The sequence below is a fragment of the Melopsittacus undulatus genome, chromosome 2 (genome assembly GCF_012275295.1).
Source record: "Melopsittacus undulatus isolate bMelUnd1 chromosome 2, bMelUnd1.mat.Z, whole genome shotgun sequence".
NCBI classification, from domain to species: Eukaryota; Metazoa; Chordata; class Aves; order Psittaciformes; family Psittaculidae; genus Melopsittacus; species Melopsittacus undulatus.
The window spans coordinates 53,513,633-53,525,785 of NC_047528.1; the positions used below are offsets into that span (position 1 = coordinate 53,513,633).

Below are 12,153 nucleotides of genomic sequence, written 5' to 3' on the forward strand. Positions count from 1 at the left end.
TTTGTTACTCGGGAGGGAAGGGAGAGAAGTCTTTTCACATACCTTCAGCATGCAGCAGAGATGAGCCCAGTGTTCTCCTTTCTGTCACAGCTTTTTCCTCTTTTCACTTTAACATAAATACTGACACAGAGAGTTTAAAAATTGGTGTCAAACCCAATAAAATTAGGCCAAAAATTTCAACATAATGTTTGAATGCAAGTAGGAACCGGTGCTCCACTGAGGGGACCATGCAGCTAGAGTCCCACAAAAACCCCCATGCCTGGGTGAACCCAGTTGATCTGCAGTTTTTCTCTTCCTCCAGAGCCTCCCTGAGGCATGCCAGCTGTTCTGGGACATCCTGGCTCTCCCTGCAGGATGTGAATGCCTGCTGAGGACTATAAAGGTATGGGATAAAAATGTAAGGGTTGATGTAGTGTGTGGGTTGAGGGAGTGATGGGCTCTGATGAAAACCCTCTAACAATGGTTACTGCAGTTACACAGTCATCTGACTGTATAGAAAAAGTCCTCTTACCCTGCTTGAGGACCAAGCTTGTGTGTAAAGTCTGAGGAATTTATTCCTAATATAACTATGCATGTTGCACATACACGTTTTCCCTATGGATGTATTTTTTTTTCCTGTCTTTTAGGTGTATTGGGATTTTTTGGCAAAGCATGTCTTGGATGAATTGCAATCTCTACAACATAGTTCCTTTCATTAGCTAAGAATAATTGTCTTTCAGCTTCACAAACCATAGCTTTTCTCTGCTACTGTAATGAGGATAAAGAGTTAAAGAGTAGGTTCAGGTTTACCCTCCTTTCCCACATTACCACTGTTTTAGTGACACTATCTGAAGAAAAACCAGTTGATCCTTTGCCTTGTGAGCACTGATTTAAACACCTTGGAGCACATCTTTTCTATGCTTCAGTGTTGTGGGCAGCTGTATGCTTTTTGTATCACAACAAAACTCGGAGATAGTTACAAGTGATGCTTTTTATAAATTCTCACAGTAAACAGTCATAGCATTTCCAGGGATGATGAGTGACACGAGGATTGGTACCACTCTGTAACCTCCACCAGCCGACATCCAGGATAACTGCAGTAGTGAACCCAATCCCAGCTGCACGGCTCATTTTGTAACAGGCTCAGTATCACGTACAAGGGAGACCACCAGCAATTCCGCAGATGTTCGGAAATCGAGGATTAGCAGCATCCCTCTCCTGCCCCTCCTCATGCCAGCCTCTCGTTTCATAGCGGAGCCTGGGTCTAGTCTGCTGGCACAGCCAGGCTTCCCAGGGAAAATCTCAGGGATTTCCAGGAAAAACCTCAGGGCTTCCCAGAGAAACCCGGTGGGTGAATAGATCCTTTCTCTCCACACCGGTGTGCCTGTGCTGCGGGCACACATTAAGACCACGGCCTGCGGCAGATCGCAGCGCACTGACCCCTGCCCCGCACGCAGCCCCGGGCAGGCTCTGCCGGCAGCCACCGCTACCCGCGGGCAGGGGCCCGGCCCCCTCCGCCCCCGGTAGGCGGCCGCTCGGATTGGCTGCCGGCGGCCCGGCCCTGCGCCGCAGAGGGTGAAAGGGCGGTGACAGACATGGCGGCGGCGCTGCGCCGGGGGGCTGCGGGCGGTCGTCGGGGGCTCTGGACGTTGCTCAGGGTGAGGGCCGCGTTGGCGCTGGGTGGACCTACCAAAGAGGGCCGGGAGCGCAGCTTCGTTCCCTATTCCCTGCTCGGCGCTGAGCTGCTGGGCCGCTCGCCGTGGTAGTTGAGGTGCTTCTCTGTGGAGGGCTGGCCGGGTCACCCATTCTCTCATGAGGAGCTGCGTCGGGGAGGGCCGGGTGCGTGCCGTCCCCTGTGTGTGGGGCCTGGGGGTGCTGTCCTTCCTGGGGTCGCGAAACGGCTGGGGCTGTCGGGGGTGCCCCGTCTGGGTGAGGGGCCGCAGGGGACCGTGTGTGCGGCCGCGGTGTGTTGCTGCGGTGGTGACGGGCTGCAGGGGGAAGGGAAAGGGTGCTGCTGGCTCTCCAGCTGCCGAGAGGCCGCTGCTGGCTTGGGTCCCCCGGCTAGCGGCTGGGGCTGGTGGCGGGGACCTGACCGTGACCCCGGAGGCGGTGGTCGTCGGGAAACTGTGAAATCTGGGTCCTGGGCTCGGTTTCCGAGGGGTCGCAGTATGCTACTAGCTTCCAATCGCCAGCAGTCCTCTTCCTCTGTTAAACGTGAGCTTATAAAAACCTCAAGATAGAGTGTGGTTTTGTACTATTTGTAGTGGTAAAATCTCTGCTCATAAGAAAAAGCTGCTGCTTTGTGGACTGTGTTGTATCCTTACCCTTCCCTTTACCGCAGATACTCATGGATCTTTCAGCTGTTGCTTGAAGCTTTGCTGTGTTTTTTCATTCTTCTTACTCTTTGTGAAAATGTAAAAAAACTCGCTGCAGAACTATACTAATGTTTTTATTTCCTGTGGGCTGTAAATTTCTAGAAAGCCTCATTCCTTAAGCTGTGGAGTAACTTCATTGAGGCAGCTACTATGTCTTCTACAGGTTGTGTTAAATGGAAGAGATTATTTAGGGTAAGAACGAGCAGCATTAGCACATAGTGTTGCGTAACAGTTGAATGACACTGCAGCTAGTTTGTACATGGAAAAGTGGCGCAAAATAATCTAATCGTTTACAGTAGGAAGAACTTAAACTCCCCTCTCCCCCATCCGCAACCCCACAAAGGAAAATGTGTATGGAGGCTGTGAGTTCTGGTGGAGAAGAGCAATACACAGAAAATGCTTCTGTTTACCCCTGAGGGTGTAGGATAGGTTTCTTCCTAAAAATGTATCCCCATAGCAATACTGTAAAGAACTGCATATCTTTAGGGATCATGCAAAATATGTGGTTTATGTGGACAGGGCATTCTGAGAAGGGATTAAAGAATTAAAAAGGATGTGCTTTATTGAAGTATTTTTCCTTAGGAAATATGCGTAGCAAACCTGTTTTGTTGTGAAGGTGTACCCCAGAGAAGCTTCTTGGAAAGCAAAGAAAAAGAAATTTGGTTGGAGACAATGATTTGGAATTAGCAGAGGGCTTGTGCTGTTTGAGGACTTTATTTTTGCTAGCCATATACAAATGCGTGTGTGTATAGATGTGGAAGACTTATGTTCTTTGTATAAAATAGTGCAAAGATTGATGTCAGTCCTTCAACCCTTCCTGGGAAAGGCCTACTTTGTCTCCTCTCTAACATCTTAAGGGTGGTGCAGTGATTTGACTGCATCAGTGTAAACAGTATAAAAATGGTACACTAGTGACACCTTTGTAAAACAAAATGCCTTTATAGATACCTAATAGCCCTCATGACTTAATTGAAGTAATTTCTATCCCTTAATATTGGTGGATGAAAGTCACCTTCAAGACATAAGTATATTGGGAAACATTTAAAAAATAACATGAGGTTTACTTTCATAGTTTCTTTTGTACCTTGCTGACATAGGTGAATAGTATAATTGATGTCTTAAAACTTTAATATGCTTGGAGGTCTGACATTCTTTTGCAATGGCCAGTACCTCATAAATTGTCGTTCTATTGCCCCTCTCATGTGGGAATCAATAAATGACCAGAGAAAAGACTGCAAAAACACTGAGCTGGTATTCAACTAATTGTTGTATTTATAATCTGATGCCCAGCACTTCTGTTTAGCTTAATATAGAACTGGTCCTGTTTAGAATATAGCTAAAATTTCTGAATGCTTTGCATTTTTTGAGCTAGGAAGAAATCTGATGTTGAAAGAAGGCTGTAGCTACAGAATGAGGATGAGATGGCTTTTGATATTTCAGTCTTGAAATGTGTTCAAGAGAGCTGTGAGACTGCTTAAAATAATGTAGAAAAAAAGTGATAAATACTATACATTGTGAGGTCAAGAATACTACTGATCAGTGTAGATCAGTTTTCTAAGCAGTGAACTAAATGTATGGAAAGTTTCTCAGCTGTCTAAGCTCTTTAAGTTGTTACCTATGCACCCACCATTTTTTAGTCATGAAAGTTATCTGTACAATGGGAGCTCCTTGCTTTCTTCTGTGACATTATTTTTCACATGCTGTTATTCCAGGAGAAAGATTTTCCCATTGTTTAAGAGGCCAAAAGCACTAGGCTGATGGGACAGCAAGATTGGTATCATCTGCAGTTAGGGTGGGGAGTTAAAATGGTCACTCCTCTGAGTGACATTCAGAGTTACGAATGTAACTGTTCTGGAATTTCTAGTATGTAAACTACAGATTTGAGTACTGACAGTCTTAAAGTATACCACAGGTAGAGATTTCTGATGTTCTCTTTGCTCTCAGGTGCAGCTGTTTGGATTCTGCCTTCAATTTGGAGCAACTTTAAAATCAAAGCAAGTATTTTAACTGATTACTTTCCAGAAGCTGGTCAGAACTAATAGCATCAGCAGATGCTTACCAAATCTCTTCCACTATTCTCTGCTCCACAACCACACACTTGAATTGCCTGTCTTGGGCAGATTTGACTGGCTGGAGCACCTCCCATATGAAGAAGTTGGGGCTGTTCATCCTGGACAAGAGAAGGCTGCGTGGAGACTTCATAGCAGCCTTGCAGTGTCTAAAGGGGGCCTACAGGAATGCTTGAGAGGGGGGTCTTCATTAGGGACTGCAGTGATAGGATGAGGGTTAATGGGTTTAAACCTAAACTGGGGATGTTCAGGTTAGATACAAGGAAAAAGTTTTTTACTGAGAGGGTCATGAGGCACTGGAACAGGCTGCCCAAAGAAGTGGTAAATGTTCCATCCCTGAAATGCAGTGTTCAAGGCCAGGTTGGATGGAGTCTTGAGCGACATTGTCTGGTGTGAGGCATCCCTGCCCATGGCGGGGGGGGGTGGAACTAAGATGATGTTAGGGTTGTCCTTTCCAACCCTAACTATTCTATGATTCTGCAGGCAAGGCATTCTGTACCATCCATGGGCAAGTCTTCATTCTGGAAGAAAAAGTTAAGAGTTCATTAAAGTTTACATAGAGTAAAGCAATTTTAGCTTTGTTCTGAAACAGTACATTTTCATTTTCTTATTTTGTCTGTCCCATGCTTGCATTGGTGGCCCCTGCATGATTATTTCAGTGCTATGATTTATTTCACAGGTGCTAGCTCTACTGGAGCTGTCTAAGCTCCGGCATGAGAAACAGTTCCAGCTTTCTGCAGCTGGTAGGTCTTGATTGTAGGCTGTTCCTCTTGAGCTCCTGCCTCTATCCAACTTGTGCCAGCACTGCTGCTTGAATATCTTAAGTGGATAAGGACTGAAATCTGGCTGAGAACACATTTTTCCCTCTCCCTGTGAGTATTGCCTCAGCTGGATATATTCCCTGGTCCAGTTCACGGTGTGACTATACAAACTTTTGGGACTGGCACAAAGGAAAAGGTACTTAAGTGCAGGAATGCTGTAATTTAAAAAAAATAGCCTTAGGTGGATGAGTGTTTCCTTACTTGTATTTTTTGTGTTGTGTTGGCAATTGTGAAAAACAGATTTATTTTTTCTTCCTTTTAGGATTACCAGTGTTTCTCAAACCTGGTAAGAGTGAAAGAATGGTTATGTATAGTGCAGTGTACCTTGCAGAACCCTGTACTACATTTTTCTTTGCAGTTAAAAGAGGTAGAACTTACGGCTAGTGGAAAGTATGCTGTTCTAGCTGTTACTACTGGGCATTGCTTACTGTAATTTCTAGTAATGCTGAAATATACATTCCTTCCCATATTGGACTTCTTAAATATTGGTATATGATGGTTTTCATATACCAAATGTTGGTGTATGGTGCTTACCTGTGATCTAGAACTCTGCATCTCTGTTTCAACACCAAGACCTCTTTCTGCCTGTAAAGCTCAGTATCAATGAGTTATTTACAAGATGACCAGTATGACAGGGAAATTTCTTTCCTTGATGAAGGTCATATAAACTTTTAAACTATCTCTGAATAGCAGGTTAACTTTTTATGTTGCTGTTGTGTATTCAGTGTCTCTAAACCACCTAATGAGGTTTCCTAGGGCTCTGGAGGCAGGTTCTCTGCTAGACCTCAAAGAGGTGGTGTGTGATGAGCATATTCTTCTACAAATTAGTTTGATTTACATGAACTTATAACTGTTACAGCTGCTCAGGTTTGAGCTCAGTTTGGCTATTGTGCAATTAATAGATAAAGCAGGATGCTTTTCCAGAATACAGTACTAATGCTACCTGTGTTTTGTGGATTAAGTAGAAGTGGAAAACTCCAAGCCAAACTGAAAAGTCTGGGGTTGAGCTCTTATAAATGGGTAGTCTGTGTTCTTGGGCCTTCAGGAGTCAAAATCTTTGTCAAATTGAAGTAACAAGTCATGACAAAAATAGGTTATACCCGGTGACTCTGCTGCCTTCTCCTAGTTTTGCAAGATAAAAAAAAAAGTCACTAGGTCAATCTGAGCTCTCTGGGCTCTGTTCTAAGGAAATTTTTATGTAAGGTGTAATACCTAAAGCATATGTGGTTTTGGGGCAGCAACCAATGAAGAATGTACCTTGAGAGTTAGATTGGCTTGGCCAAGTAGGTGGTTTGGGAATTCTTTGGAGGTTTTGGTGTAGCTTTTAATGAACCTATATGAGCAGGAGCTTGGAAGCCCAGGAGTAGGTAACACCTGAGTAGCTGTTGGTTTGGAGATGGCAATTTAGCAGTGTTCCTATAGCCCTAGCTGTGCATTATTTACAAAATGTCCATTTATTTTTAAGTGCTTATTCGATTGCTTATAGTGGCTAAGAGCATACCTCTAAAGGAACTTTTTTTTGAGGTGGGTTCTAGATTAACCAAGCTCTTAGACCTTAGTGTATATTGGTACAGATACATACAAAACCCCACAAGCTCCTTCCAAAACTGTGAATTAGAGTTGGAATTTCACATTGAAGTTGAGTAATATGCTTGATTTGTTTTAGGAAATTACCCCACATGTATTCAATTCAGGCCTGAAACTGGCTTTCTAAGTGATTCTAGTATGTGTGAGGAGGTAGTTAATTTTTAAACATAGGTGCATAATTAGGTTAGGCTATTATAAGATTTTTTTTTTACATGTAAAATCTGTAATGTAAAAACAGAAGTGATTGTGGCTTAATGCTTTTACAGTTTTTTGGGGTTTTTTTAATTACTTGGTAACTTCATTCTTTCTGTATAAAAAGTTTGAACAGGGCTTTTTTCAAGACAGCACATAGCTAAAATTCTGAAACTTAATGCTAACTAATTTTCCCATTATAGCCTTTTGTTCCAGTTTCCATCTGTGGCATTACTTTTCTGGTTTCCCATAGGCCTTCAAAGCTAGCTTTGTACGAAAGTTGTTTACAAGGAAGTTTAGAAGCTTTCCTTCCTTTGCCCCCCCACCCCAACTGCAGTATTTAGATTAGCCCCGCTGACCCTTAACAAGTACTTTCTTCCATGAGTAATGTTAACTTGACGTAGGGCTTTTTGTGTGTTCTGTATGACTGATGATATGTGGTCCCACAAGCACTTCTGTCAGTAGTGTTTGAGAGGAACTCAATCTGTTTAACTGCATGTACTCTGGAGTAGGAGGGTATGCCCTGCTGCTTCTGCTATAGTTATCCTTGCTCTTTTGCGGATGTCCTATCCTTGGCAGTGTGCAAGGCCAGGTTGGATGTGGCTTTGGGCAACCTGGTCTAGTGGAAGGTGTTGATGCCCATGGCAGAAGTGTTGGAAACATGGCTTTCAAGGTTCCTTCCAACCCAAACCATTCTATGATTGCCTCTGACAAGATCTAGATTGCAACAGAGTCACTGAAGGTGTTACAGTCCTTCTGTAAATACTGGATATGACCAGCTAGTAGATGTGGTTGCAGCTGGCAGAATTCTGTCTTTATCTCCCCTCTTTAATGCCTAAAACAGTCACATCTTGGATGAAGAATACACCCCTGCAAAAGAAACCTGTGGTGGTTTTGATTCTATCATATATATATATATATATTTTTTTTTTTTTTTTTTCTCTGAAGAGCCTTTGAACCTTTGCTTTCTACTGCTTATATTTCTGCAACTTCTGAAAGCAGCTGTTTCAGACAGAATTGACAGGTCCTGGGTTCTGGCAGTTGCCAGTCACTGCTGTTTTGTGCTTCCTACTAGATGGTATTCAGTATTAAGGCTTTTTACAATCTTTTTAATTCTAGCTGTGTGGGCAAGTAGCTCTTTCAGAGCTGTCTGCATTGGTGCAACTTTGGTGGGGGATCACTTATGTGTGTGATTGTTTTTTGTTTATGGTTAACTGATATTATGTTGTCAAATTAACTTGCTTGAGAAGTACCTGCCTCAATCTCCTTCTGGATAAACTTGAAGATCTGTTGTATCATCTATTGAAATAGCACATGTATTTTGCTTTTTCCTGCCATATAATAAATTGTTAGGCTGTAAGAGCTGTCTTTGTGGAAGCTGGCTCAGAGCAAAGTCTCAGAGGAGGAGAAAAAGGCCTCTCTTCCTTAGGCCACTGTTAGGGGTTGTGGTGGGGAAGACTAGGAGCTGAACTAGCATCTCAAGTCTGTTCTGCTTTGCTTGGTGTACTGGCCCAGTCCATTAACTGCTCTATTCCCAGCAGGTCCCTGCCAACAAAGGCTTCTCCCTATCCCCAGTGTGTACACTCGCGTACACGTGTGCTCTTTTAAAAACTACTTATTAGGTATTTCTTGGAACAAGAAGGAAAGAAGATGATATAGTGGAGGGCTTATTAAAAAGTCATTTATATCTAAGCTCATGACTGTCTAGAGCTTCTGAATTGTTTCTGGTTCCTGTTTGTTGGATGTGTGCTTGGGGAAGGACAGATCTGTAAGCTTTAATCTACTTTGTGGGGAAATGAAAGGATATGGAAGAGTTTCCTCAAGATGTCAGTATATGAACTGTTTTTATCTTACTGGAATATTGTAGCAGAGAAAACCCTTTAACTCCCTCTTTTCTCCTGTAGTGTGAAACACTGTGTTCAAGATGGTGCCTTATAACTTCTCATAAACTGTATTCATCTGTGTATGACCCAAACGAAAAGGTAAGTAGTATAGTGCATGATTTTAAAATTTTATTGTATCACTGACATTTGGCTTATAAAGCTGTCTTCTCCCTCTGTGGCTACTAACAGGGGTAGTTCTCCAGGTATAACCTATGTATAGTCACTGTCTTAATAGCATGTTTTCATGTTTTTCTTTTTCTTAAAAAAAGGAAGTTGCTTTTGCAATGTACTTGTCAAGATTGGATACTTTTAGTGCATACCTTTTAAAAGGCTGGATAAGTGGTTCTGAGATTGGGGAAGTTACACACTGGCCTGAACATGTTATAATTATGAAACTACTATTAATATTTTGCATGGTGTGGGAGGTATAAGCCTGTTAAAACACCCAGGAGCAAGACTAGCAAGGCTAGTTTTTTTTTTTTCCTAGAAACAAAAGTAAGCAATAGTGGCAGAACTGTTAGAGCTTGCATAATGATTGGCCTTTAAGGCCTGCAGAGAATATTAAATACTCATCCTGGGACTTGTGCAATGGAAATCTCAGTTTAGTTATGAGCCAAGAAAAACTTTTTGTGTGGGAGATTGTCTTGGTATGGCCTCTAAAGCAACACATTGGATAAAATAATGTAGCTGAAGGTACACTAGTATGGAAAGGTGAGAATGCTGACAGTTCAGGACTGATAGGCTTGCCTGTATACCAGTGAAGAAACAATTAACCATGAGTGAAACAGTATTAGAAAACAGGGGGAAATAGCATGTACTTAGAATTGTGGCTTGAAAAGAAATATTCTGAAGAAATTTGAATCATTAAGGTCCGTGCTTAATGAAGGTCCCCTTCCTTTTCTAAAGGCATAGTTATGCTTGGACAACATAATTGGCTATTTAGTTTCTCTTAACTAGGAGCTATATAATTTCAACTAGTGGCTACTACAGATAATTTAAGCTCTTCTACTTTTTCAAGTCACTGTCCCTTCCGCTGTCTTCATAAAGACAGCCTTTGATATGAGACCTTTTAAAGCCAATTAGTCAAAATTATATAAGTAATGCTGCGTCTTACTTCAAAGCAGCATGGTTTTTTTTCATGTGCTGGACTTGAAACTTGTCTTTAATAGCAGGAGCAAGTGTCTAGTCTCTTACTGTTAGTGTCTTTATTGCAGAGTAAGAAAATTAAAACTAATATAAAATATTCTTAACATCTTGATACTTAGTCTTGCACTGTGACCATACCTGATAAATAAAACAACTCTTGTACCAAGAACTACATTGATGAAGTATTTGAGTTGTTAAACGTTTCAATACCAAGTATTTGGGAGCTTTATTTCATTCCCCCTCAAGTCTGCTTAAAAAACTTCAGGTACCCCAGAATGCTGAAATTCAGAGTCAGGAGCCATTTGCGTGAGCATGTTTGAAACCTTTCAGTTTTATTCATTGGGTTTTTAGACCAGGTCTCCAGCTAAATAAGCTCTCCAAACAAATTTCTAGGTCCTGTGATGGTGTTGTAGTATTTGTACCTCTGGTAATTGAGCTTGCTTAAGGATGTTTTAAGTGGGGTGTGGGTATGCCTATATTCCAGGCAGTGGGGTGTGTATTCCTCAGCAGATCGGGTTGAATCTACCATATAAGCTTGCTGCAGCTCATACCTGGAGGGTTTTATCCCTTAATTTCTGTCTGTTGTTATCATGTGGTAGTGCTTTTAAACTGATTGTGTGATGCCAGCTCGGCCCTAATCTTGAAGAAGTAAATTTGGTCAGGGACATCTTGAATATGTTTGTTTGGAGCAGGAGAGTGAACAGTACATACCCTAGTCTGTCAATAGCAGTTCCTGTTGGGGTTTTGCAGTGTTCCTTCCTCTCCTCTTACACCTGTCTTCCCCTCCCCAAATGAACTAAGAACTGTGGGGATAATAGAGTTTAATGGTTACAGTAGCAATACTTCTCCTCCCCCTGCCTATATGAAAAACAGGTGTTTGGTGTAGAAGAGGGAGAACAGCTATTGAATGTCTTAGGGTATGGTTTGATAAACCTGACCTGGCATGACTGTGGGCTGCCCCTGAAGGAAAGAGTCCTGCTGGTTCCTTATCTTGTTTTTTGATTTGGAGCATGGGAGGCAGAGTAAGACTGTTCGATTATTGCGTTGAAGTGATGTGTCGTGAAGCTGCATCCCTGCTAGGTCTGATGTATGGAAAGCAATGGGGATGTGTAAAACAGGATTGTCTGAAAAGTGGCAGTCTGTATTTACAACCAAGCAGGTGCAGTATGAAAGTGCACCTGTGCATTCAGTAGCAAGGCCAGAGACAGCAATAACCTTTACTCTCAACAATGAGATTTTTATGCTGGGTAACTCTGCTCATCCACTACTCTTTTTTAATGGGGAGCTTTTTGTCTAGGGTGTCAGGCTTCTTCCTTTGTGACAGCTTGTAATCTAAGTGCACCCCAGTGTGAAAGGTGACAGTGAATTTCAGGGGAGTGGTAAATTTGATTGGTTGTTCTGTGGAGCTTTGGTTGCTACATAGTATTAAGTGTCTAACAGAGTGGTGATGGCAATGCAGGATTTCACCAGGTTACTTCCAAGTGGCTCATCTGCAAGGAGGGGTAATGCTGGTACAACTCAGCAGGCATGCCTGTACCTGGTGGAGATGTTGCTCTTTTGCCCTCTGTGATCTAGGCAGAGAGGAACCTCTCTTTATGATTGGAATTTGTTTTAAAGATCTCCCACAGGAGATGAGTACTGTATTCCGGGTCATCTGATGGTTAGAGGTACTGACTGCTATACCTGTCAGTGTGTCTCTTTCCTGGACTTGGCTGGTGCCTAGAACATCTATAGAGTTCTAGTTTCTGCATAGTGTGTGGTAAGGAGAGCCAGGGAATGCTGGTGTGTGAGCAGTGAGCACCTTTTTCTTCTGCTCATGTGTAAATGCTAGATAGATCTAGTATAAAATACCATTTATATGCTGTATCATCATTGTTGAATCAGCAGAACCCTTTTAAAATTAGGTGATCTCAGAGTTACAAGCTCATGGATAAGCCAGGTTTACAGTGGTAGTGGAGGAGAAATGCATATTTCTGGAGGGAAGAAAACTTGTTTTGTTCATGCTTCAAGATTCTTATTCTTTTCCCTTCAGACTTTTGAAAAACTTCTTATTGCCAACAGAGGAGAGATCGCATGCCGAGTAAGTATGTAATCTTAAGTT

General features: G+C 42.4%; 1 protein-coding gene across 1 annotated transcript in view; it reads left to right on the top strand.

Moving 5' to 3' along the window:
- The first annotated feature begins 1,569 nt into the window (after nt 1-1,569).
- Nucleotides 1,570-12,153, top strand: part of PCCA (propionyl-CoA carboxylase subunit alpha) — a 274,818-nt gene continuing 264,234 nt past the window's right edge. Inside the window, exons 1-3 of the mRNA XM_031045567.2 lie at nt 1,570-1,637; nt 8,928-9,005; nt 12,085-12,132. Coding sequence (XP_030901427.2) covers nt 1,575-1,637; nt 8,928-9,005; nt 12,085-12,132 — 189 coding nt within the window. The 5' untranslated portion in view covers nt 1,570-1,574. The remainder of the gene's footprint in view (nt 1,638-8,927; nt 9,006-12,084; nt 12,133-12,153) is intronic.